General features: G+C 34.6%; 2 protein-coding genes across 5 annotated transcripts in view; one reads left to right on the forward strand and one right to left on the reverse strand.

Annotated features, from left to right (window-relative positions):
* Positions 1-1556: 1556 nt before the first annotated feature.
* Positions 1557-7607, reverse strand: LOC126745014 (tektin-2). Its single transcript, XM_050452665.1, has 8 exons — positions 7468-7607; positions 3801-4047; positions 3552-3743; positions 3279-3493; positions 2979-3222; positions 2048-2133; positions 1787-1990; positions 1557-1732 (listed from the first exon to the last, which is right to left on the reverse strand). Exons 2-8 carry the CDS (start codon positions 4026-4028, stop codon positions 1621-1623), a joined length of 1281 nt encoding a protein of 426 aa, XP_050308622.1. The 5' UTR covers positions 4029-4047; positions 7468-7607; the 3' UTR covers positions 1557-1620.
* A 168-nt stretch (positions 7608-7775) lies between these two features.
* LOC126745013 (protein nervous wreck) overlaps positions 7776-20070 on the forward strand; it is a 37446-nt gene continuing 25151 nt past the window's right edge. For 2 of the 4 annotated variants that reach the window (XM_050452660.1, XM_050452662.1), the window contains exon 1: positions 7776-7934. In XM_050452660.1, the coding sequence (XP_050308617.1) occupies positions 7869-7934 (66 nt within the window). In that variant the 5' untranslated portion in view covers positions 7776-7868. Of the gene's footprint in view, positions 7935-18062; positions 18383-20070 lie in introns of those variants that run through there. The other 2 variants (XM_050452663.1, XM_050452661.1) reach the window with 2 other exon arrangements.

Consider the following 20070-nt stretch of genomic DNA (forward strand, 5'->3'; position numbering starts at 1 on the left):
GTGCAGTCTTTACTATTTTCAACTAAAAGTCTTAAAGATATTTAATATTATTGTCCCTTTCCAGGTAATTTTGTATTCCGAATTCCCTGGAAAGGCCCTTTGGAGGCCTCTGATTGATTCCATTCAAAGCGTTTCAACCTTGAAGGACCAAATAAATAAACTTTTCAAGAATTGGCGTTCTTACAAGGCTCTCATACCATTTTCCTATTTATTTTTTCGCTCGATTTCTCTTGGAAGGTTAGGTTGGGTTTCGAAGTGAACACTCAACCGAATTTTTTCTAAAAATCTGATATTATCGACCTTTTCCAGGCAATGTTGTATTCCGAATTCCCTGGAAAAGTACTTCGAAGGACTCCGATTGGTTTAATTCAAGCCATATCAACCTAGGAAAACTGAGTTAATTAATCTTTGCAAGGTTTGGCATTCTTCTAAGAAGTTAAAATAACCTAGACCTTCCACCCCCTGGTCTTTGTAAAATGCTATTTAAAGTCATGGAGACTGAGTTCAAATAATTCATGATAAGAGACATGTATAGAAAGATGAACTGGTGAATTACTAAATGTTTAACTGATGGAAGGATCAAGATCCCAGCTCTTACAGAGTTCCTGCAATTCGTTAGTCTAGTCCATACAATTTTAATGAACATCAATTGATTTGATCAAAGGGTTCATAAAAAATAATAAAATACATCAGAAAAGAGCTGTTGATGTCCATTGTTTAAGTAGCAGTAGCAGTTGACGTGGGAACATTTTGTAACTGTTAGTAAGTCATAAATCCATTTGTTCACATCTTTAATGAGTTATTAAGTAGGTCGAAAATTGTTTATAATTATTCATGGAATCCACATTCGTCCATACTAAATAAGAGTTTTTGGCGGTGCAGTGTCTACTAAATTCAACTAAAAGTCTTAAAGATATTTAATATTATTATCCCGTTCCAGGTGATAGAATTTAGAATTCTCTGGAAAGGCCCTTTGGAGGCCTCTGATTGATTCCATTCAAAGCGTTTCAACCTTGAAGGACCAAATAAATAAACTTTTCAAGAATTGGCGTCCTTACACGCTTCTCATTAGTTTCTCCTGGAAGAACAGGTTAGGTTTCAAAGTGAACACTATTCAACGGAATTTTTTTAAAAATTCTGATATTATTTACCTTTTCCAGGCAATTTTGTATTCCGAATCCCCTGGAAAAGTACTTCGGAGGCCTCCGATTGGTTTAATTTAAGCCATATTAACCTAGGAAAACTTAGTTAATTAATCTTTACAAGGTTTGGCATTCTTCTAAGAAGTTATAGTCTACCCCTGGTCTCTGTAAAATGCAAGTTTTAGGAAAGAGGAATCATGAACTTGTGAATTACTAAATGTTGAACTGATGGAACGTCCTAGAATTGAAAAAGAATCCACTTGTAATGTCATCCCAGAACACAATACTGACTGTACCCTTTTGACATAAGCTGACGACTTGATGGATCAATGTGGTACTTTGAGTTTCTTCCTTGGTTTGGTGGTTTGTAAGACTTACTTTTGTTCATTTAGATATTAAACAATTAGAAACAACGGTGCCTAAAAGTTTATTGAAAATTTTGCAGTATACAAATGTTATTCGAAAAACCAAAGACATATCACGTCGGTGGAATTTCCTTGGACATTTGTGTCAGTTCGATATTCCGATCGGTTTGAGTTTCTGGACCGGCGAACTTGCCTTCCCTCAGTCTGGCTCTGAGATCCAAGCACCTGAAAACATAGATTACGTGCAGAGAATACAAAAACCAGACACCTCTAATTTACCTAATGTCAGTCATCAATGACTGGTTCTTGTTTTCCAATTCGCGATCGATCATCACTTGCTGATCCTCCAACGCGTTATAAGTCGCTTTGGCGCAATTGATCTTGTCCAGGAGGTCTTTTCTCGTTTGTCTAAGCTGCAGGACCTCGTCTTTTAGACCTTGCTCAGCTTCGTCTCTAGCTAGCTCAAAACCTGGACGATATGACCTGAAATTTATCGAAAAAAAAGGAAAAATTTGCGGGTTGATGTTTTCATATTTTTACCGATTTTCCAGTCTGGTCTCTGCTAGTTTCAACGCATCGGTTTTGGCCTGTAGAGCATCTTCGAGGGTGCGTATTTCCTTGGCGACCTAAAACCAAGTAAATGGTTGTGTAGTAAACATGTTAGCACGACTAAAAATATACACGTCTGGCCAATTCAGATCTTGAGTGCATCAGGTTCAAATCTTACAAGGTTAGACCTGGATGAAGCATTGTCTGGATTGCTTGACTAACAATACATTTTGTCAAGACCAAAAACATGGTTCCCAGTGATCAAATATAAATTAATGGCAACGAAGGAGGAATGTAAATTATATGTACTTACATTTGGGTCATGAGGCCACCAAACGCTTGGAAGGAAAAGGATTTAACATATCTATGGCGCTTTAACGTCGAAAACCGCAGAAAAACTAAGAGGAACATAAAGGAGAATGAAAAGATCGATGCTTGGCCTGACCCATAGGCTTTAAAAAATTTCAAGTGCTCCTAGTTATTTTTGACACTTTTACTTTGCAAACAGAACGCACAGTAACTATTCCCTTTAAATTCTAAAGGCCCCTAGTTCATATTTAGTCCAATTCAATATTTATAGTCCATTCGCGTTGGTTTTACACACAGAAAATAATGGTCAAACCAACTGGGGTCGCAAAGTTCGTGTATCACATACCAAAATTCAACGTTGAACGTCGGGAGTGGCAGGCATCGAGACCCTGGAAACTAGCCAGTTCTTTACTGAAACTTGTCAAGGTCGTCTTTTTTTCGATAACTGTTGACTTTAGGTATAGGACATGATGCATGAAACATACGTAGAATTCCACGCGAAATTCAAAGATGAAATAAAAAAAAGGTGATTTCATTTCGAACACACCCCTGAATTTTAAATGAATTTAGACATAACTTTTGGGATGCACTGTATATATATTAAGGCACGCACCTTTTCCATTTCCTCGCGCATCTTCAACTGCTGCCACTCGATTTCGTTGCGCGCCTTTTGCGTTTGGTAGATCCGCTTGCGCAGGATAAAGTCGACGCGATCCCGTTGCGCGAGCATGTCGTTTTTTGCACGCTCGCGCACCACGAAAAGGGCCTCGCGCAGACGTAGAGTGTCCGCCAACTCATCGTCGGCCAACAGTTTCACGTAACGGCTGTGCTCTAACCAGGACTCGTACGGAAGAGAACTAAGATATATACTAATGGGTTTAAGGATCAAAAACGTTATCGATTAATTGCTTACTTCTTCACGATCCTTAATGGATCGGTTTTAAAGCTTATATTGGCACAGTTTTTATCCAAAGTCAGTTGATCCTTATCGATCTCGATCGCCTCGTGTTTATCGTTGATATCCAAGTTTAGTTTGAACCGCACCTCGTTGAGCTTATTGATCTTCTCCCATGCTTCTTGGCAGCGCTCGCTAAGCATCTTTTTCACGCTTTCGACTACACAAAGTTCCTAAAAAAAAACATGCACCTGCGTGAGAAGAGCTTTTTTTGAAGAAACATTAACGAACCTTCTTCAGTTCAGTATCTCCTTCATCGTAAGTCAGCTCAGCACCTTGCCGGTTGTCTCTCATTGAGATACACTCAGATATTACACCGATTGGTATGCCAAGGGCGTCAATCTCTTTTTCGGTTTCAAACTTCTCATCTTTTAAAAGGCTTGTTTCCTTATCGATCCTCTGTAGAGCAGCCTCCAAAAGGTCCTGAAACAATTTGAAAACCATTTATTAACATCCCAATAGGAATTTCAAACCCTATACCTTCCACCGATCCAATTCGGTCACTCGATCGGCCAATCGCACATTGTTATGGTAAGTATCCCAATTTGTTTTGATGTTCGTCTCGTTTCTCAACTGTCGGGATTCGTGGCGTAAGTTGAAAGCGTCGGTTCGACGTGCGTCGTTCGTCTGCTGGATTTCCCATTGCTTGGCAAACCAGTCGGCGAGCCCGATGTGTGGCAGTGGTTTTTCGTACGTCACCACAGACATGTTCGGGAGTAAGAGATATCTTGAAAAAAAAATGATTAAAATTGTTAATTTTGAGTGAAAATCAGCAGAGCTTAGGAAGGTTGAATAGAAAAAAACTGAATCTACTGTTGTGGATCTCGAGAAATACCAACAGTACAAATTACGAGACAGTTTTACCACTAACCAAAACTCTTTATTTTTTACTCTCGACACGTGTTTCGCTAACGATGTTAGTATCTTCGGGAGAAGATCAAATCAGTTTTGATGTTCTCAGTTGGTATGTCACAAAATGTTTACAACATCGTTAGTAAAACACGTGTCGAGATTAAAAATAAAGGTTCCAACCATAGGACTACCAACAGTAGCTTTAGTGGTGTCATCAGCAAGGACTGTTTGCTTGGAAGTAAGTGTTATCAGCAAACGGTGTGTACTTGGAAGTGGGATCAACAGTAATATGGAACCGAGTGTACATGCTCTTAAAGGAAACTTTTCTACTGATCAGGACTTTAGAATGTTGTCCTTCAGCAAATACTTGACTAGGAAGGTGGACCTGATATTATGGGTTGCTCGATGCATCTTGCAAAGAGCAGTACAGATATCATCATAAAAGAGATGAGAAAATGCCCGGGAGGTACCCCTAGGAGTATACACTAAATTTTGGAAGTGAATATTGACTCCCTAGGGAGTCATCTTGATTAACTCCTCTTAATAACATAATGCTTAAAAGTAGGCCTGATTCTGAAACCTTACTAATGCAGGACTCATGCCATGGTAAACAAATATGTGTGAATAAATTCAAGGGGTTGATTTTCAAAAATTTACCATAAAAATCCATATTCAAGATTTGAACTTAGTTCTTTACAAAAGGCCTGAAAAATAAGTTCAATGTATTTTCTCCATTAATATCATCGTATTGGCAGGATGATTTACTTGTCAACAAAATTAAATATCATAAAAAATTGAGTCTGCCTAGGAGAGAGTGAGAGCTACTACGTCAAAAATAAAAACTGAAGTGAGGTGCTCAAAGGTTCAGTTAGAGAGCCGTGAATGATTCAATAAAATCTTCCAGGAATGTTCAAATTGCTGTTGAAGATCGTTTCCCAAATATTCCTGGAATGTTTCTTTGGGAACAATGAAAGGTTGTTAAGTGGCTAGTAACCTTAGAATAGAGGGAGCGAGTAAGTGCACGTATTAGGGAAAATTGTTTTCCAAACTGTCTGTCGATCCTCTATTTAAGAATTTATTCTGTTACAGGCATTTAAATGTAAACATAAGTCAAGGAACCTTGTTTTTTTTTTGGTTTAACTATCCTAAATGATGTGAACGTCTTATTCCTTAAATATCAGGCGGTTAGAATTGGTCTTAAGTACTTTAAATTTTCTTACAGGAAATTGAAGGTGTGCTTATTGAGTTTTATTGAAATGCCTGGAATAGTCTTCTAAGTACTCCTAACCCTCTTCAAGGCAATTGAATGTAAGCTTAATGAGTCAAGCAGTCTTGCTTTTTTGATCATTTAAAAGTCTTATCCTATTAATATAAGGCAGTTGGAGTTGCTCTTAAGTACTCTTATTCCTTTTACAGGAACTTGAAGGTGTGCTGATTGAGTCCGGTTCAAATGCCTGGAATAGCCTTCTAAGTACTCCTAATCCTCTTCAAGGCAATTGAAGGCAAGCTAAATGAGTCAAGCAGTCTTGCTTCTTGAATTTAATATTCCTGGATCATTTGAAAGTCTTATTCTATGAATATAAGGCAGCTGGAATTGCTCTTAATCCTTTTACAAGAAATTGAAGGTGTGCTGATTGAGTCCTGTTCAAATGCGTGGAATAGCCTTCTAAGTACTCCTAATCCTCTTCAAGGCAATTGAAGGCAAGCTGAATGAGTCAAGCAGTCTTGATTTTTGAATTTAATATTCCTGGATCATTTGAAGTCTTATTCTATGAATATAAGGCAGCTGGAATTGCTCTTAATCCTTTTACAGGAAATTGAAGGTGTGCTGATTGAGTCCTGTTCAAATGCCTGGAATAGCCTTCTAAGTACTCCTAATCCTCTTCAAGGCAATTGAAGGCAAGCTGAATGAGTCAAGCACTCTTGCTTTTTGAATTTAACATTCTGGATCATTTGAAGTCTTATCCTATGAATATAAGGCAGCTGGAATTGCTCTTAATCCTTTTACAGGAAATTGAAGGAGTGCTGATTGAGTCCTGTTCAAATGCCTGGAATAGCCTTCTAAGTACTCCTAATCCTCTTCAAGGCAATTGAAGGTAAACTTAATGAGTCAAGGAGTCTTACTTTTTGAATTTAACATTCCTGGATCATTTAAAAGTCTTATTCTATGAATATAAGGCAGCTGGAATTGCTCTTAATCCTTTTACAGAAAATTAAAGGTGTGCTGATTGAGTCCTGTTCAAATGCCTGGAATAGCCTTCTAAGTACTCCTAATCCTCTTCAAGGCAATTGAAGGCAAGCTAAATAAGTCAAACAGCCTTGCTTTTTGAATTTAATATTTCTGGATCGTTTTAAAAAACTAATATAAGGCAGTTGGAATTGCTCTTAAGTACTCTTAATCCTTTTACCGGAAATTGAAAATGTGCTGATTGAGTCTTATTGAAATGCCTGGAATAGTCTTCAACATGCTCCTAATCCCCTTTAAGGCATTTAAAGGTGTTGAGTGGGTCAATAAAATAAATCATTTTCAATTTCTTCTTCTCCTATAATCAGCAAAGTTCTGCAAAAGTATCTGACAGATGAGACGATCCAGTATTTTGAGGAAAATGATTTATCCATTGAGTATCAGCTTGGTTTAAGACCAACAAAACTATATTGCACATGCTGGATGCTTTCAATGGGTGGTGCTATTTTGCGATCTTGTGCCTTGATCTGATAACTTTAATGACAACAGCATTCACTTTTACCCTAGAGGAACCGAAGAGTGTAAGGAAAAGAAATTGTTTATGACACTATACCGGTCTGGTCAAAGAAGGTCTTATGTGCGGATATTAATAAGCTTTGCCTAGGAATTTCTGTTGCACGTTAATGCATGAATATTTTTGGGCAAAAAAAATGTACAAACTTTTAATGGATGATGATATTTCGTGATCTTATCAAGGCATTCAATAGTATGAACCATAGGATGCTTTTAGGAAAGTTCGGTTCTATAACTTTAATGGAACACTTAAGTTAGGATCTTTGGATAGAGCATTGTTGATGCATTCCCTGGACACATTGAGAGCGTTTCCCTGCAATATTAGGATTGAGACAAAAAAATTAGTTGATAGATAGCAATCAAGTGATAATTTATATACAAACCAATGATACTAAATTTGTTCTCTTGCCCTTAAGTATGTCTTTATTTGGAAGTGAATATTGACTGTTAATTTACATGAATGAAATTGATTCTTTTCATGTCTGAGGAATATCTTCTTCTAGTGTTTTTATTTATTAAGTTAATAAAACAGCTTACCTTAGTCTGTAGCAGGCACAAATGTGGTGAAAAAAAATCTATTGACAAAACTTTTACGTCTGCCAACGTAACTGCTGTCAGTTTCCAAGCGACATCAACGTTTCCGGTTGTTTAGGTATGAACCCCAAAAGGGAAAGGGGAAAAAGGAAGTTTTGACTATTAAATTGGATTATATCACAGACAGATTGATTAAACTTATTTACAATGGTTTTGAGATAACACAGACAAATAAAGAATTATTTTAATCCACGCAAATACCACCAGATATCACGGACTGATTATTCTGTTCAGGTTTCTGAATCCTCTCTATTAACTTAACATTCATTCCTTGACTAATTTCAAAATGACGTCAAATTTAAAGTAAACAAATTCATCAAGAAAAAGCTCATCTGTTCACCATCATGATCGAGTACCATAGAACCAGAAGACTCTCGCAGAATTTCACTCAGTCTAGGTACAGCAAAAAGGTACACTTTCTAATTTATTAATTGATCATTTAGATCCTTTCTTGATTACGTAATTTTTGGATCCAACTTGATAGCTGGAACTTTGGGATAAAGGGATCAATAACTGTAATAACTGATCATAGCAGGTAACTTGTAATATTAATGCTAAAATCCTGTCATTGTTGTCATAATGTTTCTGAACTAACTAAAAACAGGGCATCAAGTAAAGAAGTCGAAAAACTGGAGATGATACTGGGTCGACACGTGTTTCTGATTATTGATTTCTTCAGTGCAAAGCACCAAACAACAGAACGAAATACTTTCTTCTATGTCTTTTCCTAATTATCCGTCCCTTAAGTCATAGATACTATACCGGTCGGGTCAACAAATGTCTCGCGTGCGAATATTTAAAGGCTTTGCCTATCCCTTACGCTACCCGATTCACAATTGTGACTTCCTTATTTACTAGTGTTATAAGGATCAAAAAATGTTTAATCTGGGTGAAGAACCGTGCGACATGATTGTGAATAGTGTATTTTATAGGTGTGCACGCGCAAATCGTCTTGTCATAACCTGAAAAGTTTCAGATTATTTTCAACAATGGCTCGTGCAGGTAAGTTATTATTTATTTATAGAATTTAGGGGAAAAAAGAAGTGCTTAATATTAAATGGGTATAATAAACTTCAACTAAGTGTATTGTTTTTAGAGATTGAAAATCTCATTAAAATTGTTGATTTCAAGAATGGTTTTGTTATGTATATCACAATAATTGTGAGCCACGGGAGCTTACGTGGTTTGGTTTTAATTAAGTTGGATACAATTAATTCTTTGTTACAGGAAGAAGTAAGGAAATTATTGATTTGAAGGGATGACGAGGAGACATTGTTCCAACTTCTAGACGACGTTGGGTCGGATTTAGAGTCCGAGGATAAAGAAGATGAGTTTCAAATTTACGAAAAGATCCCAATTGTAGCACCAAATGAAGCTCTTCAGATTCAAAAGATGATTTACCCCTCATACATTCCCAGACTCTCCAGTGGAAGCATGGAAACTTTAGAAGCAAGGATTTTCCTGTAAAAGAGAACGATACTTCATCCATCGTAAAAACTCCAAACGAATATTTTGCTAAATATTTGGATGATGATTTTTTTTAGTCAGCCGCAAATTTCACTTCCCAGTATTTCTTGCAACAAAATGCAAAAGAAAACAACTTAAAGAAATAAAGAAATTTTTCGGAATGAATGCTTTGATGGGATGTATTCATCTTCCAAGGATACATATGTATTGGAATGGAAAATATAAGCTCCCATTAATTGATGGGGTCATGACTCGACAAAGATTTTACATGATACGTGTAAATTTACATGTCGTCGATAATCTTAGCGTATCAGAAGAGGAACAAAAAAAGAATAGATTGTGGAGAATACAATCGGTAATTGATTTGGTTCGCAATAGATGTAAAGCCATTGAAAGAAAAGAAAATACAGAATTGAACAATTTCTATTAACGAACAAATGATTCCTTTTTTGGGAAGATGTCCAGTTCGACAATTTGTTGAAAATAAACCAAGACCAGTGAGACTGAAGAATTTCGCTGTAACGACATCCGACGGACTGGTATTGGATTTTGAAATCTACCAGGGCAATACTACCCCACTAAAAGATAGGGATTTAGGCTTAGGACCCTCAATAATATTGCGTCTAGCAGAAACATTACCTCAAAATAGTTACCTGTATTTTGACAGATACTTTTTAACTATTGCTTTAATGAACAAATTGACGAGTTTGAATATAGATGCAACTGCTACAATTATCTCCATCAACAGAGTAAAAGGGTTTGATTTTAAAAAAAACAGTTTAATGAATAGGGGAGAGTCAGAAGAAGTTGTTAGAACCAATAATAAACTTTGCATTACAAAGTGGAAAGATAATAAATCTGTTTTAATGATATCCACAGCTTTTGGAAGACAGCTAAAAACTGAGGTGCAAAAATGGAATAAAACAGAAAAAAAAACGTTCAGGCATAGCATGTCCAGCTGTTGTTAAATCATACAACGAAAACACGGGTGGCGTAGATGTTTGCGACCAAATGATGGAATACTATCGATCTTTCTTTCGAATCCGGAAATGGACTCTTAAAGCCATCCTACATTTGTTCGACTTAGCAATAGTAAACAGCTGGATGGAGTAGCGAAGGGATTGTTATAGTCAAAACCTTCGAAGCAAAGATATTATGGATCTTTTGGAATTTAGACTTAATCTTGGGGAATATCTGATTGCCGGTACTAAGAAGCGTGTATTGGAGGAAACAGAATGCCAAGAAAATATAGAGGAAGGGACTAGCGTTGAAGGAAATGAAATAAAAAAAATGAATGCCTTCCAGTTTGCCCTGTGCAGACAAACGCTTTGATGGTTTTGAACACTGGCCAAACAATGAAGAACCCAGTTAAATGCAGGTTAGAAGGGTGCAAAAGTCGGTCCAGAATGCGTTGCCTAAAATGTAATTTTTTTCTTTGTTTAACCAAAGATAAAAACTGTTTTATTTCATTCCATACAAAGTAATAAATTGTGTTTCACAATTATTGTGCTTTTATTATGTTGGCTCCCTAGACACACATTAATTGTGTACTCCCTAAATCCCTCCCTTAACCCTTTCGAATAATTTTTATTCATTATTATTTATTAATTATTTTATTCGGCGTAAAATAAATATAAACACCAAACTCATTTTTTTTTTTATCTCGGTACTGTAAGGGCTATGAATTGCTGTTATATGTTAATGCCTTAATCAAGCTGGTTAAGGCTACATGTCAACACTTTTAATAATGAAATAGTTAATAAGCTCTTTCAGTTTCTACATTCGTGCCTCCCAAGCAACTTAAATTATGGCATATTATAGCAGGTGTCCATGTCCATCTATGGGGTGTCAAAACCTTTAAGAAACTTTTTTTTTTAAATAACTTTTGCTAGGTATCTCTGTGTATGTTTTCCCATTATTACATCATAAGATATATAGGTATACGAAAAGTATATCGTATGCTACACAGTGGTATATATGTGATATTGCGAGGTCATTTTATCACATATTTGAAGTGTAGTGATCGGGTTTAGATTTTTTAAATTCTCTCCGATTTGTAAACGAAATAGTATATTATATAAGAAGTATATTTTCACCTTTATTTTACATTTTTTTTTCTTTAAGGCCAATATTTTTTGAAAAAAAAACGTTTTTATTAACCCTACCCTTACCCCCCCCACCCACCCCACACAACTTACCAGTAAAAAATAGTTTTCCAAAACAATAAGCATAAACAAGAGATGGTTTCGTCGTTAAAATCTATTGTAATATAACACAGTTTATTTATTTAAATTTAATATAATTTTATATACTTATGTATATTGAATATTTCATACAGAAACAGTGCTATTAGATTGGATATTATGGACGAAAAACAGTGATTTTTCAAAGGAATTACTTACTGGGCAAATGTGTGGGGTGGGTGGGGGGGTAGGGGTTGTTTTAATAAAAAAACAATGTTTCTGCAGAAAATATATATTCAATATTTAATTTTATAACACTGTTTTTTAAATTTCATATAATTTTATATATAAATATTTAGCATAAAAACAGCTATATTCCATTGGATAATATAGACGAAAAACAATGATTTTTTAGAAGAATTGCATCAATATTTGTGGTGCAGTAATCGAGCTTAAAAACCAGATATGTAAATTCCGTGGCAATTTTTTTAAATGCCGAAATTTTTTCCTTTTTGTAAACAGAACAGTATATGATATACGTATATTCTACAGTTTAATAAATATACCTTGACCATACACGGTTGATAAATATACCAAAACCAATAAAAATTGTAGACAGTTTTGGTTGGTAGTCCAAAGTTGCCTTTTAACTGACTGAAAAAATCTTGATATTGTCAAAGGCTTTACAAAAATCTAAATGTCATTGTCTACAATAATAATTTTGATCTTTACGTTGTTTGTATTTACAGAACACCTGATGCTGACGTAAATGTTTTTTCCAAAAATTACTAAGCTTGCTTGAGTCTCTGCCATTAAAAAGCAAACTCATTTTATGTGGCGACCTAAACATTGATTTTTCCAGTGTGTGTGCTGCCCAAGAATCTCTCCAGTCCATTTTCGACTCTTTTGGCTTAATCATGCACATTAAATCACCTACCAGAATAACTAAAACCAGCTCTAGTACAATAGATTATGTCGTATCTTCGTTTGAGCCAGATTTCGTCGATTGTACTGTCTTAAGCCCAGGTTTCTCAGACCATGAAGCAATGTTAACAAAGTTTTCCATAACTAAATCTAAAAGTAAAAATGTTCCACGCAAATTAGGCCGTATTTTCTCGGATAAAAATTTTTTACATTTTAGGCACCTTTGTCAATCAACTGACTGGAATATTCTCTCTGACGACGTTGATTCAGAATTCTCTAGATTTGTAAAAACGCTATCTAGTCTTTCTCACAAGTCCTTTCCTTTGAGACCTCTTAAAAAGAAGCAACATAACCCCTGGTCTACCCAAGGCTTGCGTACATCTGCTAAGAACATGCGCTTATTATCTCATCTTAAGAAATTTTCAGACAGCGCTTTTTTTCATGAGTACGTAAGACTTTACAAAAAGATTTATCAGAGAACTTTAAAAGCCGCCAAGGATATTTACTATAATAGGAGACTGGCTAAATCTAAAAATGTGGCTAAGGAAACATGGTCGATTGTTAATGCTTTGAGAAATAAGCCTTCTTTGTCAAATACTATCTCCACTTCATCTGAAAACCTTAATGATTATTTTGTAAATGTGGCAAATAATTTAATGAGTACCATAACTCCTTCCCATGATCCACTTTCATATCTTCCCATTGCAAATGAGAATTTCCACAGCTTCTTCTTTACGCCCGTAGTGTTACCAGAGCTTTGCAGTTCAATTAGGGAAATCAAAAACAAAGGCTCTTCTGGAATTGATGGAATTACTCTCAAAATGTTTTCAAATCTGCCCGAATGTACATTATGTCATCTTATTACTCTAATTAATCAGTCTTTTCAAAAAGGTGTTTTTCCTAACTGCCTTAAGTTGGCGATAATAATTCCACTACATAAAGGAGGAGACAAAGATCAGTCTTCCAACTATCGCCCTATTGCTCTTCTTCCCACACTTTCAAAAATTATTGAAAGATTGGTTAAAAAAAGACAATCATTTTTGCTAAAATATAAAATACTTACTTCCCATCAATTTGGATTTTTAAATAACAAATGCACAAATGATGCTATGTTTTCTCTTTTTAATAATGTATACTCTAGCTTAAACAACCAACACCCTACAGCAACAATTTTCTGTGATTTTTCTAAAGCCTTTGATTGTGTTAATCATGACATCTTATTAAAAAAGTTGCAATATTACGGGTTCAGAGGAGCGCCTTTTGAATGGTTTAAGTCGTATCTCAGTAACAGAAGTCAAGCTGTGAGAATTGATTCGACTATGTCTTCTTGCAAGCCAATACAAAGTGGAGTGCCTCAAGGTTCCGTACTTGGCCCTATTTTGTTTCTTATCTTCATCAATGACATTGCTAATCTAAATATTAACGGTAAAGTCTGTCTATTTGCTGATGATACTAGTTTTACCTGGAGTGATCCGGATATTTCTAAACTTCATAGAACCGTATCAAGTGACTTAACTACTATCAAATCATGGTGCGACTCTAATCTCCTTTGTCTCAACATTACCAAAACTAAAATGTTGTCCTATAAAAATACCTTGCAATCTTTTGTACTTGGTAATGCAACAATTGACGAAGTTGATTCTGTAAAGTTTTTAGGGCTAACTGTTGACAACTCGTTAAAATGGGACACACATATTGACTTTTTATCAAGAAAATTAAGTTCCGCTTGTTTTGCGTTAAGATCAATTTCTAAGGAGCTTAGCCTGTCTACTTCTAGAACAGTTTATTTTGCCCTTTTTGAATCGCACCTTCGATACGCCCTTCCATTCTGGGGTACATGTAGTGAAACTCAATTTGACCGTAATTTTAGACTACAAAAGAGAGCTTTACGTTATACACTAAGACTTAAATACAGAAGTCATTGCCAGCATTTCTTCAAAAAATTTCAAATATTAACTTTTCCATCTTTATTCATATTTGAGTCCCTTTGTCTAATACGCAAACACGGTTCAGCATCTGATAGGCCTTCCCATAATTATCTACTTAGATACACGGAACATGATTTATACCTGCCTACCCCACATTCAGAGTTGGTCAAAAGTTCCATATTATATAATGCAAAAAAAATGCACAATCATCTGCCATTGGAAATTAAATCCATCACATCTTTTTTTGCATTTCGTAAAGCATTAAAAGCATTCTTACTGGAGAGAGCTTTTTACACAGTTAACGATTTTTTTTTCGTAATTATTGATTTGAAATTTCGCACTAGCAGATTATGTATTTTTACTATCTGTACATGTTTAGGTATACTGCTTTTTGTAGCTATTTTAGGATTTTTTATAATTTTTTACTTTTTTAAACATTTTTTACATTTTTTTTTAACGTAGAGAGATTTTTTAATGATCTTTTTTTTTGACATTGTATACATTAAATTGTATATTTTATAATAATATTTTTGACTACTTACAATTTCTAAATTGTATTAATTTGTATATATTGTAGATAATCTATTCTATTTATTTATTTATATTTTTTTAAAATTTTGTTTTGTTTTTCTTTTTTTTAATTGTGTTTTGTTTGCATTTTTGTGTCTTTTTTGTTTTACAGCTTTGTCTACAAATTGTAACAATTTCTTGACAATAAAGCATTGATTGAAATGTTTTTGAAACGCACTTTTTATTTTAAAAAAATGAATGACTAGTAACTTGAATATAGAAACATGATTTTGTGCCATTTTATGATTTGTACTAAGAAATCTTTCACCATGCAATTCTTTGAGTTATCACAATTTTTTAATTTAAATTAAAATAGAAATTTCTTGGTGATGGAAATCCTCCTGCATAAGGCGTTTCTAGTACAATTTTAATTTGGAAAAATTAAAATTGTACTTGTAAATGATTGTAATTGTATTTGTAAATGGATGGGCAATAATTCAAATATATAAACAGAATATTGTACTATTTAAAAAGTTGTAAAATGCATTGTTTATGACCAGAGGTCTCGCATCATTAATAAATTTCTAAAGTATTTAATTTCAATGCAAATATTGTACAAATTAAAGGAACTGCTTGATGGTGCCAGATTACAAGACTTTGGGGTTTATTGAACAGTGTTCCAGTTCACTAAATCAAATCTTAATACTGTCAAAGCTTTAGGAAACTCATCAAAGACAGTTTTGTTCGACAATAATTATTATTAGGGCGAAATAAAGAGACTCTTCTTTTGGGGAGCTTTCGCACGACATCGGAACTCTAGATATATAAGGCTACAACTTGACTCTCAACAAAATTTTCATTTCTTTTGAAGTAGGACGCTTTGAAAGTCAACAATTTTTTTTCTTCGATTTTGGTCAAGGGAATTCGATTTTTTTATAATGTTCTAAGTTTCTGGCCCCTCTCACGGTTAAACGGTATCTTTCAGGGAAATAATGACTTACAGATGATATGTTCGCCTCATCAAGAACTATAAATTTGACTAAGAAAATTTTTTTAAAAAAATAGTAGGTAGTTTTTTTTGAAAAAAAAAATTAAAAAAAAAATTCATTTGGGTTAATTAAACCTGCCTTCCTTCCGAATAAAATGAGACATATGAAGTTTAACGCTATCATTTATACAGAATGAAAGTTTTTTAGTAAATAAATTACTTAAAAAAGTAATTGAATAAATATATATTTAACGACAGTAATATAAGATGTGTTGCTTGGGCTATAAATGGCGCCTGTAATACAGTAACTGTGCTCATGTGTTACTTCCTGGTCTCCTTTCCAAATATTTGTTGCTTCAGAAAGGCAGATCCTGTCAAACAGTTTGAAACAGACATACAGACATTTTACAAACTAAGGACGTAATGTACTGAGAAAAAACATGAAACTTTTAAGTGATTTCCACGCTATAAATCCACTTAATTCAGAGAGTATCTACATTATGCGTGAGGATTTAGACAACAATTATCATGACCCTAATATTCAAGTTTTATGAGACGAGGCGACCTCTTTCGCAAACCGAAATTCACAATGTGTCCCCCCAGTAGACCAGCCTTCGTATTAGTGCCCTAAAAACGTCGATAGCCCTTCTGCCCCCTTCCCCCCCCCCCCGAGTAGTAACTCGCGTCGACTCTTGGCCGCCCCAAATCTGCCGCCTCTTTACCGCACTGCGGGTCGGTTGTTGGTTTTTTTACGGTCAAAACCACTTTTCCAATAGTACAAGGTGTCCCAAATTTAAGGGCGATTCTTAAGGCAAATTACTTAATTGACAATTTTTATGGAGGAAAAAAGGCTAAAATTCAAACCGCACCGTATGTGGCAACACAACGAATATCTCTATTCACGACATCTCTGGATACCCCTGGAAAATTAGCGAATCTTCCGGAGTATATAGTGAGCTGCGTTGCCGCTAGGGGACGGTTGACAGTTGAGTTCGGCATATTGGCGCGTAATTTAAACGGGACATTATTAGTAGTAAATATATACGAGGTAAATTAATATTTCTAGTAGTCGTAAGTAGTGTAAGTGTGTAAATAAATCAGTTCACTAATTTAGTGCACCCAACAAACGGTAAAAACGTATTTTAATGAGTTTTAACTCAAGAAGTACCTTGGTGGCAAGTCCAGCCCTTTCGACCCTTCTCAACCTCTCCGCTGGCACGTTGATTGATCTAGAACTTTCGTGACGTTGATCTGGAAACGTGATGTTTAGGTTAAGGGATGCTTTTTTTGTTTTTGTTTACCTTAAGTTCTTTCTCTATAATTGTAGGATTTTCTGGTGAGAATAAGTTCTTGGGTATGCTCTGGGTTAGTAATTCAGTTCTCAACTTTCTAACTTTATTATTTTTAGAGATATGAACGCCTAGGATGTTCAATTTATTGAAAATAAATTTCTTTCAACTTCCAAGGCAAATTATTTAATTGACATGATTATTTGAAAGAAACGCTAAAATACGTGTTCAATGATTTTATCAGAGGAACTTGTGTTTCAATTTTCAACTCTCTAACTTCACTAGTTTCGGAGATATGAGCATTTTGTGCCTAGCATCTTCAATTTCTTTGAAAATAAATTTATTTCAACTTCCAAGGCAAATTATTTAATTGACATGATTTTTAGAAAAAAACGCTAAAATACATGTTCAATGATTTTATCAGAGGAACTTGTGTTTCAATTTTCAACTCTCTAACTTCACTAGTTTCAGAGATATGAGCATTTTGTGCCTAGCATCTTCAAATTCTTTGAAAATAAATTTATTTCAACTTCCAAGGCAAATTATTTAATTGACATGATTATTTGAAAGAAACGCTAAAATACGTGTTCAATGATTTTATCAGAGGAACTTGTGTTTCAATTTTCAACTCTCTAACTTCACTAGTTTCAGAGATATGAGCATTTTGTGCCTAGGATCTTCAATGTCTTTGAAAATAAATTTATTTCAACTTCCAAGGCAAATTATTTATTCAACATGATTTTTTGAAAAAAAAACGCTAAAATACGTGTTCAATGATTTTATCAGAAGAACTTGTGTTTCAATTTTCAACTCTCTAACTTCACTAGTTTCAGAGATATGAGCATTTTGTGCCTAGCATCTTCAAATTCTTTGAAAATAAATTTATTTCAACTTCCAAGGCAAATTATTTAATTGACATGATTATTTGAAAGAAACGCTAAAATACGTGTTCAATGATTTTATCAGAGGAACTTGTGTTTCAATTTTCAACTCTCTAACTTCACTAGTTTCAGAGATATGAGCATTTTGCGCCTAGGATCTTCAATAGTGCACCCAACGAACAGTAAAAACACCCTAATCAATTTGGTTTTTAATAGTAATAATCGTTATCAGCATATAATCTTAAAATAAATAATCCTTACCTCTCAATTTTCAGTTTATATCTAAAGATATTAGTGTGCGGCTCTCATATTATCACTATTTGAATCCCGTTAATAATTTCGATTACTCTTAAATCCCACGTTCAGCTCTCGCTCAGTAGTTGTCCAATTTTCCATTGAACTTCATCCGCTGTGCGCAGTTTGGCATTCGTTTTCCCCCCTTATGGATCGGCGAATCGATACCGCATCCATGTTCCATAATACGGTGCTCGGGGTCGAAACGAGGCTCTGATGTAACGTAACCCTCTCGTTCGTTACGTGGTGGTCGTGCAGAGATCGAACGGTTCGACGGACTCCCTCAGTGAGGCGACGGGTTCCTCCCGTGAGTGAATGAGACCGACAACTTCAACGTTGGGGTTCGTGCCAGAGGCAGCACTTGAATACCGCCATGCAGCCTCCACCGAGAAAGGTGCCTCATTTTCAGTATTTTTTTAAATTTGTACTCGAATGCAAATTATCCAGTTTTTGCACCCATTAAAAACTTTTCGATGACTTCCAAAGATCAATCTCATGTATAAAGCATTATTTTAAATCAAAAATTGAATGAGTTAGAGTAGTTTTTGGTCGAAAGTTGAACTTTAATGCAAGATAAACCGAAAATTATTCCAGGCATTTTATGGTGGTTTTCACTCAGAAACTACGCATTTCCTGCTAAATAATTTTATGTATAAAACACTTTTGCACCTCACCAATTTAGAGAGTTAGGCTCAGATTTACCAAGGATGGACCTTGCCCAGGTAAAAATAACACTTTTTTAAGGGAGTTTATGAGTATAGAAGCACTTCCAAGGATCAATCTCATGTACAAAGAATTATTTTATGTCAGCAATCGAGTGCGTTAGAGCAGTTTTTCGTTGAAAATTTTTTTCACTTCAATGCAAGATAATTCAAAAGCTATTCCAGGCATTTTAATGCAGTTTCCACTCAAAGCTTACGCATTACTACTAAGTAATTTCATATATAAAGAACTCTTGTAGCTTAAGAGGTTTTTGAGAAATACTCAGTTTTATCAGAGATCAATACTACCAAAGCTGACTGAGATATAAAATAATATTCCATATAAAGACTCTTTTAAGAAATTTTTATAATTCTTTCAGTTTCCACTCTTTTAACTCAAGCAGTACCATAGTGTAGTGTAGTACTTTATCAAATGATTTTATTAGAGGAAGTTGTGTTCCAATTTTCAACTCTCTAACTTCAGTACTTTCCGAGATATGAGCATTTTGTGCCTAGGATCTTCAATTTCTTGAAAAAGAACATTTTTTCAAATTCTAAGGCGAATTTTTTCATTGTAAAAAATATCTGCCAAAAACGCTGAAATAGGTGTCCAATGATTTTATTAAAGGAAATTGTGTTTTAATTTTCAACTCTCTAACTTCAGTACTTTCCGAGATATGAGCTTTTTATGCCTAGGATCTTCAATTTCTTTAAAAAGAACATTTTTTTGAAATTCTAAGGCGAATTTTTTTATTGTAAAAAATTTCTGCCAAAAACGCTGAAATAGGTGTCCAATGATTTTATTAAAGGAAATTGTGTTTTAATTTTCAACTCTCTAACTTCAGTACTTTCCGAGATATGAGCTTTTTATGCCTAGGATCTTCAATTTCTTTAAAAAGAACATTTTTTTGAAATTCTAAGGCGAATTTTTTTATTGTAAAAAATTTCTGCCAAAAACGCTGAAATAGGTATTCAATGATTTTATGAGAAGAAGCTGTGTTTCAATTTTCAACTCTCTAACTTCAGTACTTTCCGAGATATGAGCTTTTTATGCCTAGGATCTTCAATTTCTTTAAAAAGAACATTTTTTCATATTCTAAGGCGAATTTTTTCATTGTAAAAAATTTCTGCCAAAAACGCTGAAATAGGTGTCCAATGATTTTATTACAAGAAGGTGTGTTCAAATTTTCAACTCTCTACTTTCATTATTTTCAGAGATATGAGTATTTTGTACCAAGAATCTTCAATTTCTTTGTAAAAAAATTTCTTTCATGTTCTAAGGCACATTTCTTGAGTGAAAAAAAAAACAATTTGGAAAAAACGTTCTCTATAAAAAACTATAAGGAACTTCAAAACATCTTAAAATCATAATGTCACACAT

Source organism: Anthonomus grandis, chromosome 15 (genome assembly GCF_022605725.1).
Source record: "Anthonomus grandis grandis chromosome 15, icAntGran1.3, whole genome shotgun sequence".
Classification (NCBI taxonomy): Eukaryota; Metazoa; Arthropoda; class Insecta; order Coleoptera; family Curculionidae; genus Anthonomus; species Anthonomus grandis.